Consider the following 26,115-nt stretch of genomic DNA (forward strand, 5'->3'; position numbering starts at 1 on the left):
TGGAAACTAATCAAGGAGAGAAGCAACCTAGAACTGAGGAGAAATTTCCTGACTGTTAGAACAATTAATCAGTGGAACAGAAGTTGCCTCCAGAGGTTGTGAATGCCCCAACACTGGAAGTCTTTAAGAAGATGTTGGATAGCCCTCTGCCTGAAATGGTATAGGGTTTCCTGCCTAGGCAGGGGGTTGGACTAGAAGACCTCCAAAGTCCCTTTCAATTCTGCTATTGCATTATTATATTATGCACACCCCTTGCCCCGATTCTCATCCCACCAGAGTAGAACATCCATGGCAAAAAAAATGTTCTCCCCATTGTGCAAATCACCGTTTTTCTTGGCAAGTTCATCTTGAAGACAATTCTCAAGCTCCAGCTTCTGCTTCTCAAGCTCAGATATCTGCATCTTAAGATCGGGCATCATCTTCAACCAAAATAGGGAATAAGAGAAGACTCCGATAACTATGTCATTCCCCTATTTTTATGATGATGATTATAACAACAACAAAATAAAAATGGCTTTCTCCAGTAATTATTATTCACTTCCTTTGAAGAAAAGAAGATCTTGATGTGCACCATAAAATCCTATTCTGGAGATGGCCTGTTACTCTATGGCTCAAGAAGTAGCCTCAACAGTTTACGGAAGGTTGTAGTAGGTCTTGATTCAGTACCTATGAAGTTCCTAGTTACCCTTCTTTACCGAGTAACTTCTACTGAAATGGTATAGGGCAGGGGTGTAAAACTCGATATCATTGAAGGCCTCATCAGGGTTGTGTTTGACCTGGGGGGGTGGCATGGCCAAGATGGGTGTGGCCAACTCAACATCGCTTGTGTTGGGTGTGTCTGTGGTGACCCACGCGCACTGCTACCAAAAATGGCCTCCCGTTTTTGGCTGTGATGGCCTCCTTCAATCCTCTGCCAGTGAAAACAGAGCTCAGTGAGGTCAGTGGGCCAGAATTAAGTCCTTCACTGTATCCTGTGGGCCAGATCTAAGCACCCTGGGGGCCAGATCTGGCCCTTGGGCCTTGAGCTTGACACCCCTGTATAAGGTCTCCTGCTTGAGCAGGGGGTTGGATTAGAAGACCTCCAAGGTCCCTTCCAGCTCTATTCTGACTGACTGACTGACTGACTGACTGACTGATTGACCTCACAAAATCAAGCCAGCAACTTGGGAGCCGACGGTTAAAAAACAGGCCACGAGATCTGCAGGCCAATTTTGTAATACAGCTAGTCCTCAATTTACAATCTTTGGTTTAGCGGGTATTTGACGTTACAACAGCACTGAGAAAAGTGATTTGCAACCGGTTCTTCTGAATGACTGGGAATTCTCCAAGAGATATTCAGCTACCCACTTTGGGGAGAACATCCTTTGAATGGTACGGGAGTAGGAATGGATTTCCAGAGAAGTTGCAGACTACAGGAAGCATTTGCACTACTACCCTCTTGAAAAAGCACCATGTGGAACGATGACTACCTGTAGCCACACCTGTTTTTTCTATCTGCCTACCTGTTTGTATTTGGAAGCCATGTGGTTCTAGAAGAGATTTCTAAGTTCTATCATAGCCCTCACCATGTTCTCGGAAGTTAGCCTGGCAACTTGCAGACGGATGCATTCGTTGGTGTCGTTTTCCTCCCTGAAGAGCTTCTGGAGATGGGTGATTTCTTGAACCAGGTGGTTTACTTTAGCATTCAGTTCGTCTATCTCCCTTTCGTAGTTCTCCTTCTGATCCTGGAAATGCTTTTCCAAAACTCTGCAGGAAGGACAACAATTAAAAGAGCGTACAAGGAATTGGAGCGCTGCAATAATGCAATGCTTAACTTTGCCAAGAGCAAAAGAAATCCAGGAAAAAAAGGTATTTGACAATCATTTTTTTTTTTAAAAAAAAGATCTGCTAATAAGGCTAAAACTTTTTTAGATGAGATAGAAATTTAGGCCAATTGTAATTCTGACATGATTCTCGTTACACCTTTGTGGATTACTGAATACTGATTTGACACTAATAATGGTTTTGATCACTTTGGTACACAGCAGTAATGTAATGTTACTTCAATGTTTTTACTCGGTTTTATACAGCTTGTAAATCTCTATCCCCCTTTATTTTCTTGTTTCTTGTTTCTTTTCCACTTTATCTGCACTGTGCTTTCAACAGTCTATTAAATAAAAGGGATATTGGTTAAGAAAAGCATCCAATTCAAGCTTATTCCCTTCCATAATGTGTGCGCAGAAGAATGGATCACTTCCTTCGTTAATTAAACTTCAGCCGTCTTCAATTTGGTCATCCAGAAAGATTGAGCTGGCAACTCTCAAGGCTAACTTGGAATACTAGAAGAAGGTGCAGTTTTATTCGTTCTAGATGGCCTTGGGCCAAGAATTGGGCCCAAAGAGATCCCTACTGCTTAGTTTTGGATCTAAGCAGTAGGAATCTCAGCGCTTGAACTAGAATTATGTTGAGCAGGGATCTCCAAAGTTGGCAACTTTAAGACTCATGGACTTCAACTCCCAGAATTCCCCAGCCAGCCAATGCTGAGAGTTGAAGTCCACAAGTCTTCAAGATGCCAACTTTGGAGATCCCTGATGTTGAGGAACTTCTACATCTGGAAATATGGAGACTTACACAAGTTTAAAGACCCAACTTTCTTGACCACTAGGAATTTTAACTGGGGATGGTAAAAGTTGAAATCAACAACATCTGGAAGCCCATAGCTACCCCATCCTGATATGCAACAAGGACAGGAAATAGTACATTGAAACAATAGGATTGGAAGGAACTGTTTAGGCCATGCAATTCAACTCCCCGCTCAGTGCAAAAATCCAAATTAAGGCATCCATGGTATAACCCAGTGATGGCTAACCTTTTTCTCCTTGCATGCCAAATGTGTGCGTACCCACACCCATAATGCAATGGGCTTGCCCCTGTGCGCATGCATGCGTAACCCCCCATGCTCCTCTTTGCATGCGCGCACACCCCACCCCCACGCACTCCGTTTTGGGCCTAATAGGCCTCCCTGAAGCCTCCTGGGACCAAAATGGGGCACCGGGGGGGGTATTGCTCCCCCTTTCCCCTGAGCATGCATGCATGACCCCCCCCGTGTATGCGCACATCTTCCACATGCATGGTAGAGACCCAAAAATCAGCTGGCGAGCAGGGGGGGCACGCATGCGCAGTAGAGCTGAGCAGGGCGACAGTTGGCATGCCTGCAGAGAGGGCTCTGCGTGCACAGATTCGCCAGCATGGGTATAGCCTCTCCTTGAGAGTCTACAAAGAACATGAGACCACCAACTCTGTGGGTATTTGGAGTTGGCTTAAAAGACAAGTTAAAGGATTAAAGTTATTTGAGGCATGATTAGGGTGGTTTCCCAGTCAAAAGTTTTTCAACTAATGGAATGCAGTTCTTTTCTCTGTTTACTTGCATGAGGCCAAGAGAGTTTAAGATTTAGTCCATCTCATCAAATCCTTAGTACCTGCAAACCAAATACCCAGTGTTAAAAAGAAAGAAAGAAAGCCGAGATAAACAGAGGAGGTTTAAACCATGTCAAAGGTAAGCTGCTGAAATAAAAACTTTAAAACTAAGCCTTGTTTAAAGAAACAAACCCCCAGAACAGAGCTACTGATCGACATTTTTGACAGACAAGATGCTGGCTTGTCTTTTCCATAATGTTTGAGACTGACTTACGCTGAATCCATTTGTGGATGCCTGTCCCCAATACTATCTAACCAGATTGCGCCTGTCTCCCCCAAAATCTAGAAGTATCCCAGACTTAGTTTTACGAATCTAAACATACATCAAAGTTATCCAAGGCTTAGTTTCAAACAGATGGATGGATTTCTACTGCTGTCCTTGTAAATGCATCGTGAAGTGTCAATATTTCAGCCAAAGAGAAGGAGAAATACAGTTTCTGCTGTCAAAAGTCAAGGTTGTTAATTAAAATTGATGATGGATTTGAGGATTTCAATGGGCTGAAATTCACCTAACAAAGGATCAAAAACTCTACAGATTACAGGATTGGAAAGAATATGAATAGATGTATGAATAGGAATTTAGTTATAATTGAAAATTAAAGTGAGCGTTTGAATGATGGTATTAGAAAAAATATGAAAGAGATATGTTTTAAATGCTTTAAATGATTGTGATTGGTACCAGAAGTGTATATTGCGCTATTGAATAATAAAAGAAAGGAAGGATGGAACTTTAATGTAAACAGATGTGAAGAGCTAAACAATGAAAATACGAATAACAAAACAGATGGAAGATGGAAAATAGAAAAGAAATGTTATTATCACGTCTTTGGATATAATAGTTATAGGAACGGGGGGGCTTAAAATAGAGATAGAAATAAGAGGGGAAATATAGTATATATATATATATCAATATATTAAGATATATGAAAGAGTAAGGAGAAGGTTTAGAATTGAAGGGCAGTCGTAAAAGATATGGGTAAATAAGACGAAATAATGAAAATGAAATGTAATAATTATGAGTAATAATACTATGTCTATTTGTATTGAAATGGATGATACTCAAGTATCACACCTTTCATGCATTGATATGTATAACCAATATAAAATAAAGAACTTGACAAAAAAAAGGAGCAAAAACCCTGTTTATCCATAGCTTCTGCTCTACTGTCATTTCTATGCTAAGGGAGACATCCATTTTTAAACCTGAAGGGCATACCCTCACTCTACTAAAGTTCATACGTTACTGCTATAGAGCAATACGTATATCTGGCAGCTTTAGGACATGATAACTGATATCAGTTTTGTGCCTCCATAATTCCTACCCATATGTGACTCAAGGCTTTGTCCCAAACAAATGAAAACAGCAGCTCACCGCGTGGCTTTTTTCAAGCCTTCATAGGCAAACCAGAGTTCACCGTCTTCATTCAAATGTTGTAAGTCTTCAGGAGACAACCTGTTTATAAGGCAGAAAGGATAGGGGAGGTTGGGAGGAAGATCCGTGAAAAAGAACTGGAAGCTGCTGCATCCTGGAAAGCCCACAGAGACAGACCAGTACCTGCTCCTCACGTCTGTAAAGTCATAACTTTCCAACAGTTGCTTTGTAATCTCGGACATCTTCTCTAAATGAGAGAGAAAGAAAAGAAAAGTTGCAAGCCTGTTGACTTTCTACTTCGAATTCTGGGAATTCTGCTCATTCACATCCAGCAACGTCTTTCAAGGGAGGACACCTATAATCTACAAATGTTCCCATCATATCCTTCACAAAGTAGTCACACTGAAAGCATTTTAAAAAGGTAAAGGTTCCCCTCGTAATATATGCTAGTCATTCCAGACTCTAGGGGGCGGTGCCGATCTCCGTTTCAAAGTCGAAGAGCCAGCGCTGTCCGAAGACGTCTCCGTGGTCATATGGTCGGCATGATTAAACACCGAAGGAGCACAGAACGCTGTTACCTTCGCACCAAAGCTGGTTCCTATTTTTCTACTTGCATTTTTTACATGCTTTCTTACTGCTAGGTTGGCAGAAGCTGGGACAAGTCACGGGAGCTCACTCCGTTACGCGGGGCTAGGGATTCGAACTGCTAAACTGAGGAGTTTTCTGATCGACAAGCTCAGCGTCTTAGCCACTGAGCCGCCGCATCCCTGAAACCATTTTATATCCCGTTACTTCAGTTTATTCAGTCAGGAAATAGTCTTGAGAAATGCTGATTTTGAGGTTTTGCCAATTAATTCTCCCAGTTTCAACCCCTTCATTTCCCTCATTTTTGTGCACAATGCCTCTGTATTTCCAGGGTCTTCGTATAAATGTCCACAGATAAGTTCAAGACGGAAGGCCATATAATGACAGCACTTGGACTGTGAACATTTCCATTTGCCAGCACATTTTAATTATGGGAATGGGTGATGTTTTCCAATTACCTCTCATTTCACGCTTCTGGAATTGTAGCTGCTTCTCCGCATCCAGTTTCTGGATCTGAAGGAAGTCTATTTCTTTTTGCAATTCAGGGATTGTCTGAGTTCATTAAACAATGATAGAACGAAACATTGTTCAATGAGATGCAAATAATGAGGCAAAAGGAACAATAATGCAATAGCCACAATCCCAAAGATACAATGACAGCTGGCAATTTGGAATTATGTTTAGGTTTTAGGATTAATTGGGTTTAGAGAATAGGATAGGATAGGATGGGATAGGATAGGATAGGATAGGATGGGATGGGATGGGATGGGATGGAATAGAAAAGAAATAGAAATAGAGAAGAGAAGAGAAGAGAAGAGAAGAGAAGAGAAGAGAAGAGAAGAGAAGAGAAGAGAACAGAGTTAGAAGACCTTGGAGGTCTTCTAGTCCAAACCCCTGCTTAAGCAAGAAACCCTATACCATTTCAGACAAATGGCTGATCAATCTCTTCTTTAAAACTTCCAGTGTTGGGGGATTAACAACTTCTGGAGGGAAGTTGTCCCACTGATTAATTGTTCTATCAGGAAATTTCTCCTTAGTTCTAAGTTGCGTCTCTCCTTGAGTAGCTTCCACCCATTGCTTCTTGTCCTACCCTCAGGTGCTTTAGAGAATAGCTTGACTTCCTCTTCTTTGTGGCAACCCCTGAGATATTGGAAGACTGCTATCATGTCACCCCGGTCCTTCTTTTCATACCAAATTCCTGCAACACTTCATCATATGTTTTAACCTTCAGCCCCCTAGTCATCTTTATTGCTCTTCTCTACACTCTTTAGGTAGGAAGCGTAGGGAAAGAGTAGCAAAAATAAGAATAAAATGTGCAGCATATGAATGTAACAATAAGTATATAAGAGTAACAATGCACAGCAGATGAAACCAGGAATTTGAGTAAAGTAAGAAGCAATCCCAAATTAATATCCATCTATTTCATTTCTTAAGTCTATGGAGATTCTTAATCACATTTTCATTTCTTATCCTACCTTTATTTGTTTTGAAAGCTCATCTATTTCTGTTTTTAAGCCGTCCTGAGCTTGTTGCATTTCTTGAATCCGATTTTGCAGCCGAGCATTTTCCTCTTTGAGAAGCATTATTTCTGCAGTGAGTGACTCAATCCTTTTTTCATAATCTTGTTTTTGGCTCTGGAAATTTTTCTCCAATATTCTACAAAGATTCAAAGATTCAGAATCCTCATCTCTCTACAATTCTACACCTCTAAGAAACAAGTCAATTACAGATGTGCAATCTCTCTCTCGTCTATCTGTTTGTGGCATATAACAACAAAAAATACATGATTTTTTTTAAAAAAGTCGATAATAAAAGAACAGAAACAATAAAGCAGCAGCATTACACACCCATAACTTTCATTCCTTTTCTTTCAGCACCCATATTTTAATCAGAAGAGGTGTATCGCGTATTTCTCCATGTTGGGAACTTTGATGTGTGGACTTCAACTCCCAGAATTCCTCCTGCTGGCTGGGGAATTCTGGGAGTCGAAATTCACGCATCTTAAATTTGCTAAAGTTGAGAAACACTGATGCAGAGGTGGATTGCTACCGGTTCACACCAGTTCGGGCAAACTGGTAGTGGAAATGGCGCCTGGGTCACCGAACCGGTAGGGACGGCAGGTTTGCCATGCCCCCAAATGGGTTCCCTGGTTGCCGCGGCATGTTGTTTTGACATTTTTAATGTTTTGCGCATGCGCTGCTCTATTTAAAGGCAACTGCACATGCACGCAGAAGAAACTGGCAGTAACCCTGGCAGGAACTACCCTGATGTATATGCCAGTCATTTTGAAAAAAAGAAAGAAAAAAACCCACCATCTTCCAATGACAATCCTTTGGAAATCCAAGGAGCTGTCTTATTCTAACACTGTGAAATTGAGGCACAAAGCTCATATAATTATTAAGATGTTGGCAAATAGTCCTTCCGCAGGATTACAAAGTCATTCCAGAAAACAAAACAAAAAATGTATTGAGATTGCTCCCTCTGGAGATCTGGAACTATAATAGCAGGCCTTGTTAAATACTTTTAATTTCTAAATTTCTTTTCTAAATAAGGTAAAGGTTCCCCTCGCACATATGTGCTTGTCGTTCCCAACTCTAGGGAGCGGTGTTCATCTCCGTTTCTAAGCCGAAGAGCCAGCGCTGTCCGAAGACGTCTCCATGGTCATGTGGCCAGCATGACTCAATGCTGAAGGCGCAAGGAACGTTGCTTCCTTCCCACCAAAGGTGGTTCCTATTTTTCTACTTGCATTTTTACCTGCTTTGAACCTTCTAGGCTGTCAGAAGCTGGGATAAGTAACGGGAGCTCACTCCATTACATGGCTCTAGGGATTCGAACTGCCAAACTGCCTACCTTTCGGATTGACAAGCTCAGCAATTTAGCCACTGAGCCACCACGTCCCTCAATATTTTCTAAATAGGGATGCGTAAATAGCTTATATAAAACAGCCTAATTATCCTTTGCAAACTTTCCCACGACTGGAGAGACATGCTAACTTTTTTAGGATTGACCCTGTATTTTTAGAACGGAGTATACATACTTCCTGTTTGTACGTCCTACTTAAATGAATACTCCTTCACTCTTTTTAAAATTATTAACTTTCTTTGCAAACAAGAAAACCAATGCTCTTAAGAAAGTGGCCATTTGAAAAAAGAAGTTAAATTCCGTACATTCGTTGTTTTTCCTCCCTTTGAACGTCAGAGAATAATTGCTGCGTCAGATTATCCAGTTTAACTGAAAAAAGATAATACTTACATTAAAAAAAAAATTTCAGATAGCGTAGCATAATTAAAATTAAGCCAGATGTAATTTTAGAGACTATCAAGCAAAGCTTAGAAAGTTTAATTTTATCTGAAGTAAGTTTGCATAGCAAATCTACAATGGACGGGAGAGACATTACAATTTTTATAAAAGCCAAATCAGTACTTATCATAAAGTGAATTTAATATTAAAGCATTAAAGATCGGATTCACTCAACCCACGATGCCAAAACTGTGTTTGTGTTCAATATTCTGGTTGGTAAATTCTGCTTTATATTATTGCTTGTTACGAAGCTAGTATGAAAATATCAAAGTAGCCACTAATTCTCAGAATAAGAGAGTGATCACACCTTTCATTTCCTCGGTTTTCTTTTGAAGTTCTTTCTCCAGCTTCTTCTTCTCTTCCTGTAGCCCCAAGTTATGCTTTTCAAGTCCCGAGACCCTCTAAACGGACAAGATAAAGCAAGGAAAGTAGAGGTGAGAATTCATTTATTTTGCTCACAAGCCAATTTTCTTTTGATATTATTTCTTTTTTCTTAGCTACATAAGATATAAATCTTTCGCCTTTTATAAACTGATTTTCTATTTTGTTATACAGACAGTCCTTGACTTACGACCAAAATTGAGACCAACATTTCTGCTGCTAAGTGAGACATCTGCTCAGTAGGTTGTGCTGCATTTTAACGACCTTTCTTTCTTCTGTTGTTAAGTGAATCTCCGCACTTGTTAAATTAGTGAAACATTTGTTAAGTGAATCTGGCTTCCCCATAGACTTGTCAGAAGGTCGCTAAAGGGGATCATATGGTCCCCGGGACACTGCAACCATCATAAATGTGAACCAGGGTCTGAATTTCGATCACAATACCACGAGGAGGCCGCAATGGATGTTAAGTATGAAAAATGGCCATAATTCAACTTTTATTCTGTGCCATTTTAACTTTGAATAGTCACTAAATGAACTGTTGTAATTCCAGGACTACCTGTACATTCTCTTACACCTCACCTGTTCATAGCCCATCCTCTTCTTCCTTTCATTTTCTTCAGATATTTTTCTCTGCCCGGTTAATTTTTCAACATCCCGTTGAAGTTTTTGAATGGTATCGATATCACTGGAGTGACTTGAAGCAAGGATGGCCAGCTTTTCCAACAAGCTATGATTTTCCTTATTCTAAAACCAGGGGGCGGAAAAAAGCATCCATTAGGCAAGATAAGGGACGCGGTGGCTCAGGGGCTAAGACGCTGAGCTTGTCGATCAGAAAGGTCGGCAGTTCGAATCCCATAACGGAGTGAGCTCCCATGACTTGTCCCAGCTTCTGCCAACCTAGCAGTTCGAAAGCACGTTAAAAATGCAAGTAGAAAAATAGGGACCGCCTTTGGTGGGAAGGGAACAGCGTTCCATGCGCCTTAGCGTTTAGTCATTCTGACCACATGACCACAGAGACGTCTTCGGACAGCGCTGGCTCTTCTGCTTTGAAACGGAGATGAGCGCCGCCCCCTAGAATCGGGAACGACTAGCACAACATACGTGCGAGGGGAACCTTTACCTTTACCTTAGGCAAGATAAATAAAAATACACTCGGTTATTGAACGAAGGTGCAACGTCTTAGCTACCTGTTCTTCCAGTTTTTTCTGCAGCCGCTGGACTCTGTACGAAAGTTGGATGTTCAGGACGAAACGGCGAATGCTCTGGAATCGGCGTCTGGCCAGCCAGGCCCGGGCGTACTTCTGGAGGATTAAAGCTTTCTGTTCTTCAAGCATCTTTGTAAGAAAATTTCATTTATTTATTTATCAAATTTAGAAACCGCCGTCACCCTTGCGGAGCAGGTGAGAAAACTGACAGCATGCCTCATCCTTTAATAACCCCCTGTCCAGGGAATAGTTGGCTAATTTGATTAAGCTGTAAATAAATTCATCTGCAAAGACTGTAACAAAGTAGAGGAGCAAGTAAAGGTATGGAAAATACACTGAGCCCTAAGCACAGGTGGCAAAGGCAATAGTAAGTTTCAATAGCGGTCGATAGGAAATGAAAAGTACACTGTTACGTTCTTACTTACGGCTTCCTCAGCTACACTTCTCACATCACACATAACAGAATGACAGAGTAACGGAATTGGAAGGGGCCTTGGAGGTCTTCTAGTCCAACCCCTTGCTCAGGCAGGAAACCCTATACCATTTCAGACAAAGGGCTGACCAGTCTCTTCTTAAACATTTCCAGTGTTGGAGTACCCATAATTTCTGAAAGCAAGCTGTTCCACTGATTGATTTCTCTAACTGTCAGGAAATTCCTCTTTAGTTCTAGGTTGCTTCTCTCCTTGATTAGTTTCCACCCATCCTGCCTTCAGGTGCTTTGGAATAGGTTGACACACACACCCTCTTCTTTGTGGCAGCCCCTGAGATATTGGAAGACTGCTATCATGCTACCCGTAGGCCTTCTTTTCATTAAACTACCAGACATACCCTATTTCTGCAATGCTTCATTGTATGTTTTAGTCTCCAGCCTCCTAATCATCTTTGTTGCTCTTCTCTGCACTCTTTCTAGAGTCTCCACATATTTTTCATATCATGGCGACCAAAACTGGATGCAATATTCTACAATTTGTTCTAATTCCAGTTAATCAGTGGGGAAAACCTCTCATCTTGCCTCTGCAGGCTGCAGTTAAGGCATTTGCAACGTAGCTGCTGTGAAACAAAAAAAACCTTACCCACATTTCTTACTGAATAATAAATATGATGTCAGGCCTGCAGTCATCTTTTCTTTGGCCTGCCACATTTTCTATTATTCTACTATGCATTTTCTATTCTGGGAAAATGGGAGGTGAGGATTGTACGGAGTTAGATGGTATGTAGCCATAACAACATTCTTTCTAGAAAGCCAAGGTCATCCTTTGCCTTTGCACCTCTGCACCTGACCGGAACTGAATGGGTGGAACTGCCAACATGGCAGAGGGAAATTGGACCATCTGATGGAATTGTGGGTGGGGGGCAAGATCTTGAACTTTCAATTAGGTGGGGAAAACCGGGAAGCTTTCAGATTCGGGTTTTCCCAGATGTGCCAACATGGCTCTCTTCATAAATTGGAACTCTGAGCAATACTTTGTCTTGGACTCCGATTTACTTTTGGATGCTATTTGGAACCCTGACATATGAAACATCAATGATGGGTCCTTGGTGAACTCAGTTTCAATGAATTGTTACCTTCCTGTATTTCTTCCTCGCTAGAAATCCTCGAGTGAAGGCCTGGATCGTCAAAGCAGCCACACGGATGAGTTGGCAAAGTCTACGCACTAAGTACCCTCGGCTGTATTTCTGGATAACTATGGCAGCCCAGGTTTCCTTCAGGGCCCTGGCGGTTATAGCTTTCCTGGAGAAAAAAAGGAATAAGATGTTGAGTAAAGTGAAAGTCTTCCTTGAAGACACCTTCTCAAGAAGGTGCTTTCTACCCAACCTTTATTGTTTGGATCTTGTCTCATGGATCTAACCCAGGGGAGGGGGTGGTTGTCTCCAAACTTGGCAATTTAAAGACTTGTGGACTTCAACTCCCAGAAGTCCCCAGCCAGTTGAGGAATTGTGGGAAATGAATTCAGCAAGCCTTAAAGTTGCCAAGTTTGGAGAGCCCTCATCTAACCTAGTCAATGGCTTATTTTGCTACAAAATATGTCCATTGGAAAGGTCTCCATTAATCAATGAAGGACCATCTCCATTGCTCCTTGCAAATACCGTACAGTCCTCTGTCCGCGGAAGTATTGCTGTATGATGATTGCAGCTTGTCTGACACGGAGGAACTTCTTCCTTTGAAGCCAACCTCGGATGTTTTTCTGGACCTTGATGCATGCTTGCCTCAGTTGATCTGACCGGACTTTTTCCAAATAGGCAACCTGCCCTGCTCTGAAAAAAATCTTTGTCCTGCCAAATTGATATTGACTTGGATCCTCGAGGGGAAAATAGAAAATAAAGAAATCCAAATCATTGATGAGAAGATAGACGGCTATACAAGTAACCCTAACCCTAACCATTCAAAGTTACACAGAAAAGAAAATATTAAATATATAAGTATATATCTAAGAGAGAGACATAAAGGGGGGGGGGGAATATAATTAGGATAGATTACAGAAGGTAAGGGAATAAGAAATGATATCAAATTATATTTGGGTTTGCAGAAATACCATCCCAAGGAAACATAAACTGAGACCTGAAAGAGACACTTACAATAATAGAAAGAGAGAGAGAGAGAGAGAGAGAGAGAGGAGGAGAGAAGGAAAGGAAGATGGGGGAAAGAAGAAAGAAGTAAGGAGAGGAGGATGGAAGGGAGTGGAAGAGAAGGAGGGAAGGTAGGAAAGGGAAGAGGAAGAGTAGGAGTAGGAGAAAGGGGAGGGAAGAAGGAAGGGAAAGGAGAGGAGGGAGGAAGGAAGTAGAGAAGGGAGGGAGGGAGGAAAAAAAGGGAAAATAAGGTGGTGTTACAACAGGAGGAAGGGATGGTAAATAAAGCAACCTAAATTGTATACTATAACCCGTTAAATGAAATAATAAACGTATAAGAATGTAAATAGAATAACAATTAAAATGGTACACTTAAAATGGTATGTAAGAGAATAAAAAAATTTTAAAAAATCTTAAAAGAAAAAAAAAAGTTACGATGGATGGATCACCCCCAAAGCTATTTATGACCTGTTTGGGAGGTTACATCAGCAACACACACACACACACACACACACACACACACACACACACACACACACCGTGGTCATATAATCCCATTTTAGATGCTTGCCAACCTAAATGGCCAATTACAGTGTCTCGGGGCCATTCCTTCCGCCCACCTACAACTAGTCATGGTTAGTTAGAGAACTCCTGACCTGGATTAGCCTCTGCAAAACCATCTTGCAAATTTGCTTCTTGTCTGCTAGAGAAAGTTCGCTTTGAGACATGAGAATGCTGTAACGGCTGTAAAACTCAATATAAGTCCACCTGTCAAAGGAGGAGGAACATTGGAATCGGTCAATCAAAGAGATGAGAAAGTCAACCTTTTGAAGCCCAAGAGGCGTCACGCCATACCTTGAGGGGTAACTCTGAGCGCTTATGCGAATGGTTTCTAACACCCCACACGCTCGTAATTGCTGGACTACTCTTTTGGAGTTGAATCTAAAGAAGAAGGAAAACAAGAACCACAAACTGATTTCTGCTCAATTGAAGGACAAGTGTGTCCTGTCCTTTTATAAGCTACATATCACATTCAGTGGTTTCAATAAGGAACAAACTAGGGGCCAATTGTTGATTGTGAATACCATGGTTAAATAAATAATTGTCTTGTGAAGGAGGGATATGCTGTTTTTACATTCCAAGTCCCCAGGGGTGGGATCTGTCTGCGCAAAACATTAAAAAAAGCTGCAGTTGATCGGTTCTATCAATACGAAGGTACAATTTTCTTTTCCCCATAATTTAATGCTGATGCTTTTTTCTTCCCTCTGTTCTTTAATGGACCTTTTGCTCTGTGCTTCTCGACCTTGAAGTTAGCCATCTCGTTTATAAAACAAACTTTCAGCTCATACTATTTTAAATAAGCATCATATTTTGTAGGAATTTTCTTAAGAACAGGCAGATAAACATCTTTTAATTCAGTTCTATACACACTCATATAATATACATTTAAACTAACGTCATTTTCTTTCATACTCACTCAAATGCTAACTTTTGATCGTTGGGTTTTATGCACCGGACATAATGTGGTGTGGTAGCATTAAGAGTCTCCATTAATAAATATAAGGAACTGCGAAACTGAAATATAGTAAAAAAAAAAGTTTGTTTGAACTTTTAGAATACAGCAGCATCTTTCTGGCTAGTTGGTGAATGGAAGCGATAGCATTTATTACAAGTTTCATACAATGACAGCCCCGATTGTCAAAACAAATGAGTGTACAGAAACACAATGATCCTGGTGGATGGAAGTTTGGGGGTTATTCTGCCATATCTCTTTTAGCCCCCTCCCACTTTCAGCTCTTCTTCATTCAACCCTTCAGTTGAGCCCCCAATTCCTTCCCAGCCTAAGATTGTTTAAGGCAAAGTCAGAAAATAGATCCATCCAATAGAACAATCGTGCATGCATTTTTAAAAAAATAAATCTCAGTGTTTCTCAAACTTGGTAACTTGAATCTAAAACAAAAATACCTTACTTCCAACAGTTGCACGGAACTGTTTGTTAGGAGACACAATCACTGTTTTTGCAGACTTAACTTTGATTGCAGAGTGGAACGGGGAAAGAGGGACTGGCCCATCCTGGAAGAAGTTGGCAAACAGCCGAAACTAAAAAGAGATGAACGTTAACATTAGATAGCATGACAGGCCATCTTCGATTTAACAACGGTTTGTTTAATGACCGTTAGAAGCTGCAATTTTCATGCCATGATTTTCTAAGCAGCCCTTCCAGCGAATGGGGGGAAAGAAATGTATTTTCAGATTCTCTTCGTGCAACTTTACAATCAAGTAGATCTCAGCTCATCGGGCCACGCTTCCTGTTTGGTCTACCTTGCAAGGCTGACCCAGGGCTTGGTGAAGCGAAATTTCTGCTCACAATGACCTGACCAGATGGACACATTCAGTTCTGGCCAGACATTGCCAGGATGTATTCCAGTGTTGTGCCGTCTTGAGGTTTAAGCATCCAAATAGGATGGACTTTAGCTTTGATAATTCCAAACATCTTGCAAGGTTGCGCTTACCAGAACTGTAATATCTAAGGTATTGTGGAGTCACAAAATAATATATTTACCTTACTGTTTCTCAAGATATCAATCAGAACTTCGTAAACAGTGTCCCGGTTTTTTTCTAGAAATCCTTCACTTTTATATTCTACCTGTTGAAGGAAGGTAGATTGACAATGGTCAATCATAAAGATAAAGGTAAAGGTTCCCCTTGCACATATCTGCTAATCGTTCCCGACTCTAGGGGGCGGTGCTCATCTCCGTTTCAAAGCCAAAGAGCCAGCGCTGTCCAAAGACGTCTCCGTGGTCATGTGGCCGGCATGACTCAACGCCAAAGGCACACGGAACGCTGTTACATTCCCACCAAAGGTGGTCCCTATTTTTCTACTTGCATTTTTACATGCTTTCAAACTGCTAGGTTGGCAGAAGCTGGGACAAGTAACAGGAGCTCACTCCATTATGTGGTGCTAGGGATTTGAACTGCCAAACTGTCGATCTTCCTGATCAGCAAGCTCAGTGCCTTAGCCACTGAGCCACTGAGTCCCTTATGGTCAATCATAGAGCAGTGAAAATATAAAAAGGAAAAGTGTTGCATTCATTCCCAGGACAGATCAGTGGAACAGCCACAAGGCATATCTGTAATTTTTAGATTTAAGATTCTTTGGCAGCAAGTTGGCCGGATCCCACCAGATCAAATAAGAGTGGGATCTCCAAGGGATCACAGATAATTCCTTGTAAGCAGAAATGGTCATGAATTCAGAAGGAAGGAAGATCTATAAACATCTCCTTTAATTCCCAAAGAAAACGTTTTATTGTAGTCTTAGAAAATCCATGGCATGTTTGGACTAAAATGAGAAGCTTCCACAGAAAACCAAAATAACTTGTTGGCAAAATTGTTTCAGAAGCTCATTTCACTCACTCCTTTTAAATCATGGCCTTGTTTACAGAAATAGCATCATAGTTTTGGGATGGATGATATATTATTAACTACGTATAGGTGAATAAATCATGACAAAGGATGAAGTTTCATTCTAGGAAGTAGAAGGGTGACATTTCTTTCCACACTGAATACCTTACCTTGTCAGCAAAGTGCTGGATAATAAAAGAAGTATTGGACATTCTTGGCTTTTCAAAGAGAGGGTTCTTGTTCATAAAATTATTATATAGCTTCTGGAGCCAATTTTCATCAGTTCCTTGAGGTAGCTGTTTCAGGGGGGGGGAAGCAAAAATGGCATATCTAAAATTAGAAGCGATAAATGAACATTGCTTTGGGCCTTCTGGCCTGCCACATTTGATACTGTGGGAAACTGGGAGGGGAGAATTACATGGAGTACGGGAGATATATAGTCAAAATAACATTCCTTTCTCAGAGAGTCAAGGTCATGTGGCCCTGCAGCTGTGATGGTGTGACTGGGAGGCACCTCCAGTTTTGGATGGTGCCTGATTGGACCATGGGATGGACATAGGGTTGCTGGGCAGGGACTTGAACTTTCGTTTGGGTGAGGAAAATCTGGAAACTTTCAGATTCGGGTTTTCCCAGATGTGCCAATATGACTTCTCATTAGGTGGCCAAAGTATTTGAGTTTCCTCTTCAGAATCTGGCCTTCTAAAGAGCAATCAGGGTTGATCTCCTCTAGGACTGACCGGTTGGATTGTCTTGCAGTCCAAGGGACTCGCAGGAGTCTTCTCCAGCACCAGAGTTCAAAGGCCTCCATTCTTTGGCGCTCAGCCTTTCTCGTGGTCTAACTTTCACAGCCATACATTGCAACTAGGAAAACCGTAGCCTTGACTATACACACTTTTGTTGTCAGCGTGATGTCTTTGCTGTTTAGTATACCATAGCTTTCCTCCCCAGGAGCAAGCAAATCTACTTAGAGTCCTGCTTTGATGGGAAATCGCATCTGCATAAATAGCCTTAAGAGGCAGAAACTATGAAGATGAATTTTGGGTTGGCAAGGAGTCTTGCTAATATGGCTAAAAAAGCATTCAAATGGTAAAATTAGAAAACTGCCTTTTGCAAGGGTGTTTTAAGAAAATTAGCACAAAACAAAAAGGACTAGATTTGGGTTTGTGAAATTAAGACGTTGACACTTACCAGGCACTCTTCATCTAAAAGTTCTAGAATGCCCATTTTAGCTTCAATCAGATCATTGACGGGTTGATTGTCATAAAAATCAATTAACGTCCAGGGGATATTTTCCTTCATGTATTCTTCTTGTTCAAGTTTAAAGACATGCTGGAAAAAAATGATATTGCCAATGTAATCTCCCAAATACTGTCAGTTGTTTCACGAGTCACATCAAAACTCAAGTGTTGCTTAACAACACTGAATTCTTTTTGGGGTCAAAAGAGAAAAGGCATGTAAACATCAATCCCACCATGATAGAATTATCCAATCTCATATCCTGATTGAATGTAAGGCTGGAGAGGATATAAAGATTTTATTTATCTGCTGCAAGTCTCAAAGAAATGATTGTTCCCCTCAATTCATGATCTTCCCAACTTTCAACCATCACAGATACCAGATTTTAAGACTTTTGTTCTCCATCCTCCTCTGAGCTACACTCTTCACACAACCACATCCTCCTCAGTCAGCTATTTACTGATGTACCTTACTATTCCACTCTAGTTCCCAAATTACATTTTACTTTTTTCCTCTTTGGCTGAAATAAATGAATCTTCTGTCTGTCTGTCTATCTATCTATCTATCTATCTATCTATCTATCTATCTATCTATCTATCTATCTATCTATCTATCTATCTTCTATCTCTCTCTCTCTCTCTCTCTCATCTATCTATCTTCTATTTATCTATCTATCTTCTATCTATCTATCTATCTATCTATCTATCTATCTATCTATCTATCTATTATCTATCCATCCATCCATCCATCCATCCATCCATCCATCCATCCATCTATCTTCTATCTAGCTATATATAAATGACTGTGTGTATGTAGCTTCCAGCATAACTCTGGAATGCCTCAAACAATTTCAACCAAATTTGGTTCACAGATGACTTCCTCTCTGGAAACAATGCCGTGGGGGTAAGACACCCCTAACACCCCTCGGGGTGTGTGTTCTGCTAAGATACAGCCTGTTGTGCCTTCAAATGGCTTCTACCATTTGTCTACAATACATATAGTCTACAACAGTGATGGCGAACTTTTTTTGGCTCGCGTGCCACAAGTGGGGGGAGTGTGGGGGGGTCGTGTGGGGGCGTGCCGCACCCATAATGCAACGCACGGTCCCCCAGTGTGCATGCGCGCACAACGCGCCCCCGAATTTTTAAATCCTTTTTTTTTGCCCTCCCCAGGCTCCAGAGGCTTTATAGGAGCCTGGGGAGGGCGAAAAGAGCCTCCCCCGCCCCCCCGGAGGCCCTCCGGAGGCTTCAGGGACCGTCCGGAGGCTTCCCTGAAGCCTTCGGAGAGCTTAAAACCACCCTCCGAGCAAGCCGGAAGTGATTTCTGGGTTGCTCGGAGGGTCATTTTAAGCATTCCAAAGGCTTCAGGGAAGCCTCCGGACGGTCCCTGAAGCCTTCGGAACGCTTAAAACGACCCTCCGAGCAACCCGGAAGTCACTTAGGGTTTGCTCGGAGGGTGGTTTTAAGCGCTCCGAAGGCGTCAGGGAAGCCTCCGGACGGTCCCTGAAGCCTCCGGGGGTGCGGGGGAGGCTCTTTTCACCCTCCCCAGGCTCCTATAAAGCCTCTGGAGCCTGGGGAAGGCGAAAAATAGCTTTTAAAAAGGTGAATTCATTTGGCCCGCGCACGCATGTGCGCTGGCCAGCTGAAAGGGGAGCGCCTCGCGTGCCCTGACAAATGGCTCCGTGTGCCACTTGTGGCACACGTGCCATAGGTTCGCCATCACTGGTCTACAATATAGTCTACAATAGTCTATATATAGTCTACAATACATCTCTCTTTAATCCAGCTGGTTGGAGTTATGGCCTCTTTGACATATTCATTGGGGCTTCTAAAAATTGTCCTACTTAAAACATGTTAGCAAAGATGACTTAGCTGCTTGCTTTCAACTTCTCACCAGCTCAGGATAATCAAGCTGCGTAGGCATTTCAAGGGGATGTTACATTTGAGATTAAGGTTAACCAAGTTAAAGCGTGCCTGGATAAGACTTCCATAATCATGGCCATTGAAGCTGTTTTCCTGCAGAATCATTGCAAGCCACTTTAAACCAGGCCTTTAAAAACTTCTACACACCGATAACATTTTTTAAAGGTGCCCAAATTTTTAAACTGTTGAGTTTTACTGCCAAAAATAAGTCAATTGTATTTTTCTGGAATATCAACTCAGGATGAATTTTTAATCCAAACTAATGGACATCTATAAAAAAAAGATCATACCAGGTTGAATTGTTGCTGTAGTTTTTCATTGGCATAGTTGATGCAAAATTGTTCAAAGCTATTCAGATCAAAGGTTTCAAATCTGAAATACACGGTAGAAGGTTTTACATTTTTTAGATTGGGGGGGAAAAATCTATGACACGTGATCCTTTCTGTAGCACATTTAAGAAGCAATGCAGAAAAATCATTTTGGGGCAAAAGATCATAACAATATTCTTGTACCGTATCATGTTAGAATGGTAGATTTGTAGAATCTGAAGACTTCAAAGAGATCACTCAGTGGAGAAGTCCAACTCTAGAAGTAATGTCCACATACCTATAGATAGTCCTTGACTTATGACCATAATTGAGTCCAAAATTTCTGTCACTAAGCAAGACTGTTAAATGGATTTTGCCCCATTTTACAACTCTTCTTGCCACAGTTGTTAAATGAAGTTTACAGTTCACTGCAGTCGTTAAGTTAGTAATACAACTGTTGAGTCTGGCTTCTCCATTGAGTTGACTTATCAGAAGGTCGCAAAAAGGGACCACGTGACCCAGGGACATTGCAACCGTCACAAATACATGATAGTTGCCAAACCTCTGAATTTTGATTACGTGAGCATGAGGAATGCTGCAATGGTTGTGTGAAAAAGTCACTTTTTTCAGTGTCTCTGTAACTTTGACTGGTCACTAAAGAATGGTTGTAAGTCGAGGCCTACCCAGCTGCTTTTACATTGTGTGTGAGTCAGTTGTGCGACCACGCCCGCCCGGTCACATGGCCACCAAGCCACACCCACCAAGCCACGCCCACAGAACTAGTAGGGAAAATGTTTGAATTTCACCACTGCTTACTTCTGAAAAACAGATCCTCTTACCCATAAATGTCCAAAACACCAATAAAGCTATGTTGTTTGCCTGAAAACTGCAAGGCCTTGTTAATTTGTTCCACAATGAAATCGAAAAGATGAGAATAAATCTTCTTGGCCAAAGCATCTCGGGTGTTTACAGCTTGGAGTTTCGTCATCGGCTTTACTACGGTTTCGGAGGTAGTAATAATTTTCCTGTGACAAAGCCACTGAGCTACTTTATCACTTTCGACTCCCAAGAGCTCACAAAATATATTGAGATGTTTGTCGTCCACCTTTGAAGCAGAAATAAGAAACCTATTGTCATTGGGCATGTCAATCATCAAAACTTCTACAGCTTCAAAATGCAATATATTTTTTTAACATGCAGTGGGCAGCTTGATAGTCTACAGATCCTGTTTTGTGATTCTACTTCATAGAACTGTTTCTCAGACTTAGCAACTTGAAGATGAGTGGACTTCAACTCCCAGAATTCCCCAGTCAGCATGACTGTTGGAAGTTGAAATCCTCTCATCTTAAAATTACTAAGGGGAAGAAACACACCTTTAAAAAAAAACCTTAATTAGGGTTGACTGAATGGAGCTGAGTATGCCAGATGCCCTTCCTGACACCTACAAGGAGTTGACAACAGATTTTTCCCCCTTTCCATCTTAGGAAAGAAACATCTAACCTAGGTTTGAACTCTCAATCTTTTGAGTGGGAGGCGAGTGCCTTCACCACTAGGTCACCATTCATCAAGGTGAAGAAAGAATGTCCTAGAATCTCTAGAATATCCCAACCCCGGAACTGAGTGCCAATTCTGCAGAATTTAACATATTTTTTTCTTCTAGATCCGTAATGGGCTGGAGAAAATCATCAGAGCAATATTTCTCAACCATGGCAATTTGGAAACATATGGACCTCAGCTTCCAGAATTCCTCCAGCCAGCAAGGTACTTCCTGATGAATGTACTTCCTACAAGCCAAAGATTAAGGGACTTAAGGGGGGGGGGGGCATATCAAAACCTTGCATTGTTCATGAAAACATTCTGCCAGTAAATCTTACATCGATAGAAGACTTTTCATCGCCAACGGGAGTGATCTGTACATTGCCTAAATGAAGAATAGCGGACAGTATTTTAAAAACATCCATCTGAAAATCTTCCTTCAGGCCTGCAACGAAAAATGAGCAAAAATTATCTTCCACCCTGGCATTAACATTACAATTACAGTAATTCTCACATTAACAGTGTGGTTTGATGCATGCTCCCTTAGTTCAGTGACTCCTAAAAAGCATGGGGCATGTTGGTTCAGTAGTTAAAGACTATAAAGCTAAGAGCCTGTGTTTGAGACCCAAGCACCATGCAACAGGGCGACTTCCCATTCTGTTCTGACCTAGGCTTCTCCAAAAAGCACGAGGCAGAGTCCTGGTCCCGACAAAACCCCTTTTATGAAACGACTGTGAATTCCTCTCATTCACATTCAGCCAAGGTCCGGCAAACAGTCCTTCAAAGGAATATTTATGACTGCAGACCTTATCTATCTTGGAAAGCTGCCATGTAACTATTTTCCAAATGAGGTGCGGTGCAAGAAAAGCCGCACGACGGGATGAGCTGGCAGGCCACAACACATTCCTTGCCCACCTAGCAGTTCAACAGTAGCAAATGCAAGTAGATAAATAGGTACCACTTTGGTTGGAAAGTAACAGTGTTCCATGCCCCTTTGGCATACAGCCATGCTGGCCACGTGACTATGGAAAATGTCTTTGGACAATGCGGGCTCCCTCCCCGTGCCCTAAAGTAGGACATGACGGACAGGGCAAGTTTTACCTTTTGTATTTAAAAAAGGCGCATCGGATAGCATGCCAATTTTTTGCCAAGCTATCAGAAACTAAAGGACCCAACAGCATTTCGTAAATATTAGAATTTTGCTGTTTTTTTTTTTAAACAGCTAACTTGATAAGAGCTTACCTAGCAGGCTGAAAGTTTTTTGAGTTTCCTTCATGTCGACGTGGTCATTCACTCCTTCGATCGTGATGTTTCTACCCATGTTAGTATAATTAAATTCTTCAGCACTTGCTAAGGGTGGAAAGCAAACACATCACCAGATATGCTGACCGTGGAGGCCACAGACTCCTAGGAATGAGTCACCGGTAGCCAAATATTGCAAAGATTTGGGGGCAGGGGAATGAGTCTTTTAAAATTAATACTGAGAAATCATTGAAGACCAGGAGAGACATGACAGCAGTCTTCCAATATCTAAGGGGTTGCCCCAAAGAAGAGGGAGTCAAGCTATACTCCAAAGCACCTGAGGGTAGGACAAGAAGCAATGGGTGGAAACTAATCAAGGAGAGAAGCAACTTAGAACTAAGGAGAAATTTCCTGGCAGTTAGAACAATTCATCAGTGGAACAGCTTGCCTCCAGAAATTGTGAATGCTCCAACATTGGAAGTTTTAAAGAAGATGTTGGATAGCCATTTGTCTGAAGTGGTGTAAGATTTCCTGCCTAAGCAGGGGGTTGGACTAGAAGACCTCCAAGGTGCCTTCCAACTCTGTTATTCTATTCTATTTACAACTCTACAATGCTTTAGTGAATTTTTAATAATTAGCAGGGTGATGTTTACTAAACTGGGGGCATGTTTTGACCACATAAGAACATTCAGTCCTATAAAGATGCTCCCAAACAAAGGACAGATGCCTCCTGTGTGAATTATGCACCAAACTGATACAATAAAGCAATAAAAGAGATTAATCTATAAGGTGATAGATGACATACCCAGCTGAAGAGGCTTAAATTCGGGGCTCTTAGCCGATGCGCACAATTGATAGAATATGTGATAATTTCTTTCATTTTCTGACTGCAAATGAAAAGAAAAGAAAGATAAAACTAGAAATAGTTCGGATGTTTTGCTGACAGAAGAAATGAAATGAAATGTTGATTTATGGATTTGACGATTAAGAAAGATGTAAATTAAATGAAGGGCTGAATGGGCCTATGTATTATCTAAGAGGAAGGAAGGATTATAAAATTGTAATTATCTACTGAAAAAAAGATCAATAGTCATTATATTTTTATAGGATTTTTTCCACCTCTTTTTTCATTTCTTGAGTCTGACCTACCTTCCTTCCTTCCTTTCTCCCTCCCTCCCCCTTCCCTCCCTCTAGCCCTTCTTCTCTCTATTCTTTTTCCTTCCTTCTTTCCTTTCTTCCTTCCCTCCCTCCCTCTCTCCTTCCCTCCCTCTCTCCTCCTTTTTTCTCTCTATTCTCCTTCCTTCCCTCTTTCCTCCCTCCCTCCCTTTTTTTGCTTTGTCTTTTAACCCTTTGGATTTTGAATGAATATAAATAAATAAACAACCTCGAAATAATTTCAAAAGTTAGAGACAGAAGGCGACCCAAGTTTCTGTGATGTGGGTTATTCAGAAACGGATGTGAGCGATGCCGTGGGAAGCTTCTAAAACTCAGCAGCCTTCCCCAAATTTAACCAATTGCTTAAGTGGTGCAACCTGCCAGCCTCTCAAACCAAAGGGGCTTTTGAGTTTTAGCCAAAGCTCTTGCTCCAATAATGGCTTTTTTTACTTCTCAGTTGAAAAACAAGAGGAAGCGCCTTGAATTATTCTATTTTAATAAAAATGCCTCTGAACAATGCTAGAAATTGCACACGGAAACCCCCAAGCAATTTTGTTCCCTTTCCTTCTTATTTTGTTCATAGGAAGAAACAAAACATTTTTAAAAAAACTTTTAAATAACTTTTACAAATTTTAAAAATGTTTTCAAAATTCTACAAGTTTTTTTGTCAAAGGCCATCTCTGAAACAACATTGCCCCTGAGCATCCTGTTCAGCAGTGGGTTTCACTTATTTTTACCCGAAAGGCAACATTTATTTTTGCAGAAGGCAAGAAAGATTGCTGGGTCTGAAGTTAGTAGAAACGCACAGATTTCACTGCCGGTTTTTACTAACCTGAAAAACGACTCTAGATTTTTCGAGCAGGTATGTCCTCATATTTGCCCCAATGATCTGGTACTTCTTATCAAAACTGATTTCCATGTATTTCCCAAAGCGGCTGCTGTTGTCGTTGCGGGTCGTTTTAGCATTTCCAATCGCCTGCACAAAAGACAAAATTGTTTTAAATCGGAAGTGGCTCTTTCTATTAATTGATTCAGTCAGGAAACATTTAGAGAGTCCGTTTGGTCTATTGGTTAAGGCGCTAAGTTAGAAAGTAGGTGATGGTGAGTTCTAGTCCCGCCTTAGGCATGAAAGCCAATGGGATATCTTTGACCCAATCACAAGATAGCGAGTTCTAGTCCTGCCTTAGACAGGAAAGCCCGCTGGATGACTTTAGGCCAATCACCAGGCATTGGTGAGTTCGAGTCTCACCTCTGGCAGGAAAGCTAGCTCAGTGACTTTGGGCTCAATTATCAGGACACTGTGAGTTCTAGTCCAGCCGTGGCCATGGAAACCAGCTGGGAGAATTTGAGCCAATCACCAACCCACCTCACCAGGTTGTTGTTAAGAAAATAGGAGGAAGGAGGAATACTACTACATTCAGCATCTTGAGTCACCTATGAAGCAATAAAGATGAGATAAAAATCTAATAATAAAATAATTTACCTCAGTTATCGGATTGCATGCCAACACTTTATCCTCAACTTTAGCGTTGCTATTAGATTTGCTGACCGTCGCAAAATATCTCATGGCGTATCGAGCAGAAACTGTTTTGCCAGCTCCCGATTCCCCACTTACAATAATCGATTGATTTCGGTCGTTCCTAGAGAAGATCATATCGTCGTCATCACCGCCACCACCACCATCAATCAAAATAAGGAAGTTAGAAAATATATCCTTCAAATATCATGATGTTTCTTTTACATTAGATTCCAACTTGGTCTCACCACGATACAAAGATATTTCAGCGTGACTGATATAAATCTTAAAAATAGTTCTGGGCTCCCAAAAATAATCGATGAAAATGCTTGCGTGATCACTTTACTGACTCTAAATCCAGAGTCTGGTAGCATCTTCTCCAACTCCACAACTTTTAGGCATGGAAGTTTCACGAGCCGGAGTTCATGGGCTCAGATGCACGGAGTAGGTGAGCTGACATGAGATTTAAATTGGGGTAAGACAAGGATGTCTTACTGATTATGGGAACCCAGGTGACGTGTGAGACAGATGTACCTTCTCAATTCACAACTGTCGTGTGTTAAAAACTAATTGTGTTAGCCTGGGATGACCTCAAACTTTCTGCTGGAAATTCAGTGCCATAATCTCTCATTCCATCCTGCTGATAAAACCTCATTTCTGCAAGCAGTCCCTTTGGGATCTGCCAGAGAGCGTCCTCAAAGACTGAAGATATTATTTTGTCTTTGTTTGGACTTGGGATTCAATACAAAATAACAGAGTTGGAAGGGACCTTGTAGGTCATCTAGTCCAACCCTCTGTCCAAGCAGGAGATCCTGTTCTGACCGAGGCTTCCCAAGAGCCTGAAGCAAACTCCTGGTCCCGACAAACCCCCCTTTTATTAATTTACTGTGAATTCTGCTCATTCACATCCAGCAAAGTCTTTCGAGGGAGG

At 41.4% G+C, this 26,115-nt stretch overlaps 1 protein-coding gene across 3 annotated transcripts in view; it reads right to left on the bottom strand.

The window, feature by feature from the left end:
* The window catches only part of MYO5C (myosin VC), a 46,515-nt gene that overhangs the window by 14,394 nt on the left and 6,006 nt on the right, over positions 1-26,115 (bottom strand). For 2 of the 3 annotated variants that reach the window (XM_081964469.1, XM_081964468.1), the window contains exons 5-30: positions 25,152-25,308; positions 24,501-24,644; positions 23,319-23,400; positions 22,514-22,621; positions 21,610-21,716; positions 20,575-20,840; positions 19,718-19,799; positions 17,458-17,598; positions 16,440-16,565; positions 15,431-15,514; positions 14,833-14,967; positions 14,345-14,442; positions 13,723-13,809; positions 13,524-13,635; positions 12,388-12,599; positions 11,866-12,031; positions 10,282-10,428; positions 9,674-9,838; positions 9,021-9,114; positions 8,581-8,644; positions 6,889-7,069; positions 5,872-5,965; positions 5,012-5,075; positions 4,829-4,909; positions 1,566-1,746; positions 326-419 (exon numbers count right to left, since the gene is read on the bottom strand). In XM_081964469.1, the coding sequence (XP_081820595.1) occupies positions 326-419; positions 1,566-1,746; positions 4,829-4,909; positions 5,012-5,075; positions 5,872-5,965; positions 6,889-7,069; positions 8,581-8,644; positions 9,021-9,114; positions 9,674-9,838; positions 10,282-10,428; positions 11,866-12,031; positions 12,388-12,599; positions 13,524-13,635; positions 13,723-13,809; positions 14,345-14,442; positions 14,833-14,967; positions 15,431-15,514; positions 16,440-16,565; positions 17,458-17,598; positions 19,718-19,799; positions 20,575-20,840; positions 21,610-21,716; positions 22,514-22,621; positions 23,319-23,400; positions 24,501-24,644; positions 25,152-25,308 (3,272 nt within the window). The remainder of the gene's footprint in view (positions 1-325; positions 420-1,565; positions 1,747-4,828; positions 4,910-5,011; positions 5,076-5,871; positions 5,966-6,888; positions 7,070-8,580; positions 8,645-9,020; positions 9,115-9,673; positions 9,839-10,281; positions 10,429-11,865; positions 12,032-12,387; positions 12,600-13,523; positions 13,636-13,722; positions 13,810-14,344; positions 14,443-14,832; positions 14,968-15,430; positions 15,515-16,439; positions 16,566-17,457; positions 17,599-19,717; positions 19,800-20,574; positions 20,841-21,609; positions 21,717-22,513; positions 22,622-23,318; positions 23,401-24,500; positions 24,645-25,151; positions 25,309-26,115) is intronic. The other variant, XM_081964470.1, reaches the window with a different exon arrangement.

This window comes from Natrix helvetica (genome assembly GCF_964273705.1).
Source record: "Natrix helvetica genome assembly, chromosome: 12".
Taxonomy (NCBI): Eukaryota; Metazoa; Chordata; class Lepidosauria; order Squamata; family Natricidae; genus Natrix; species Natrix helvetica.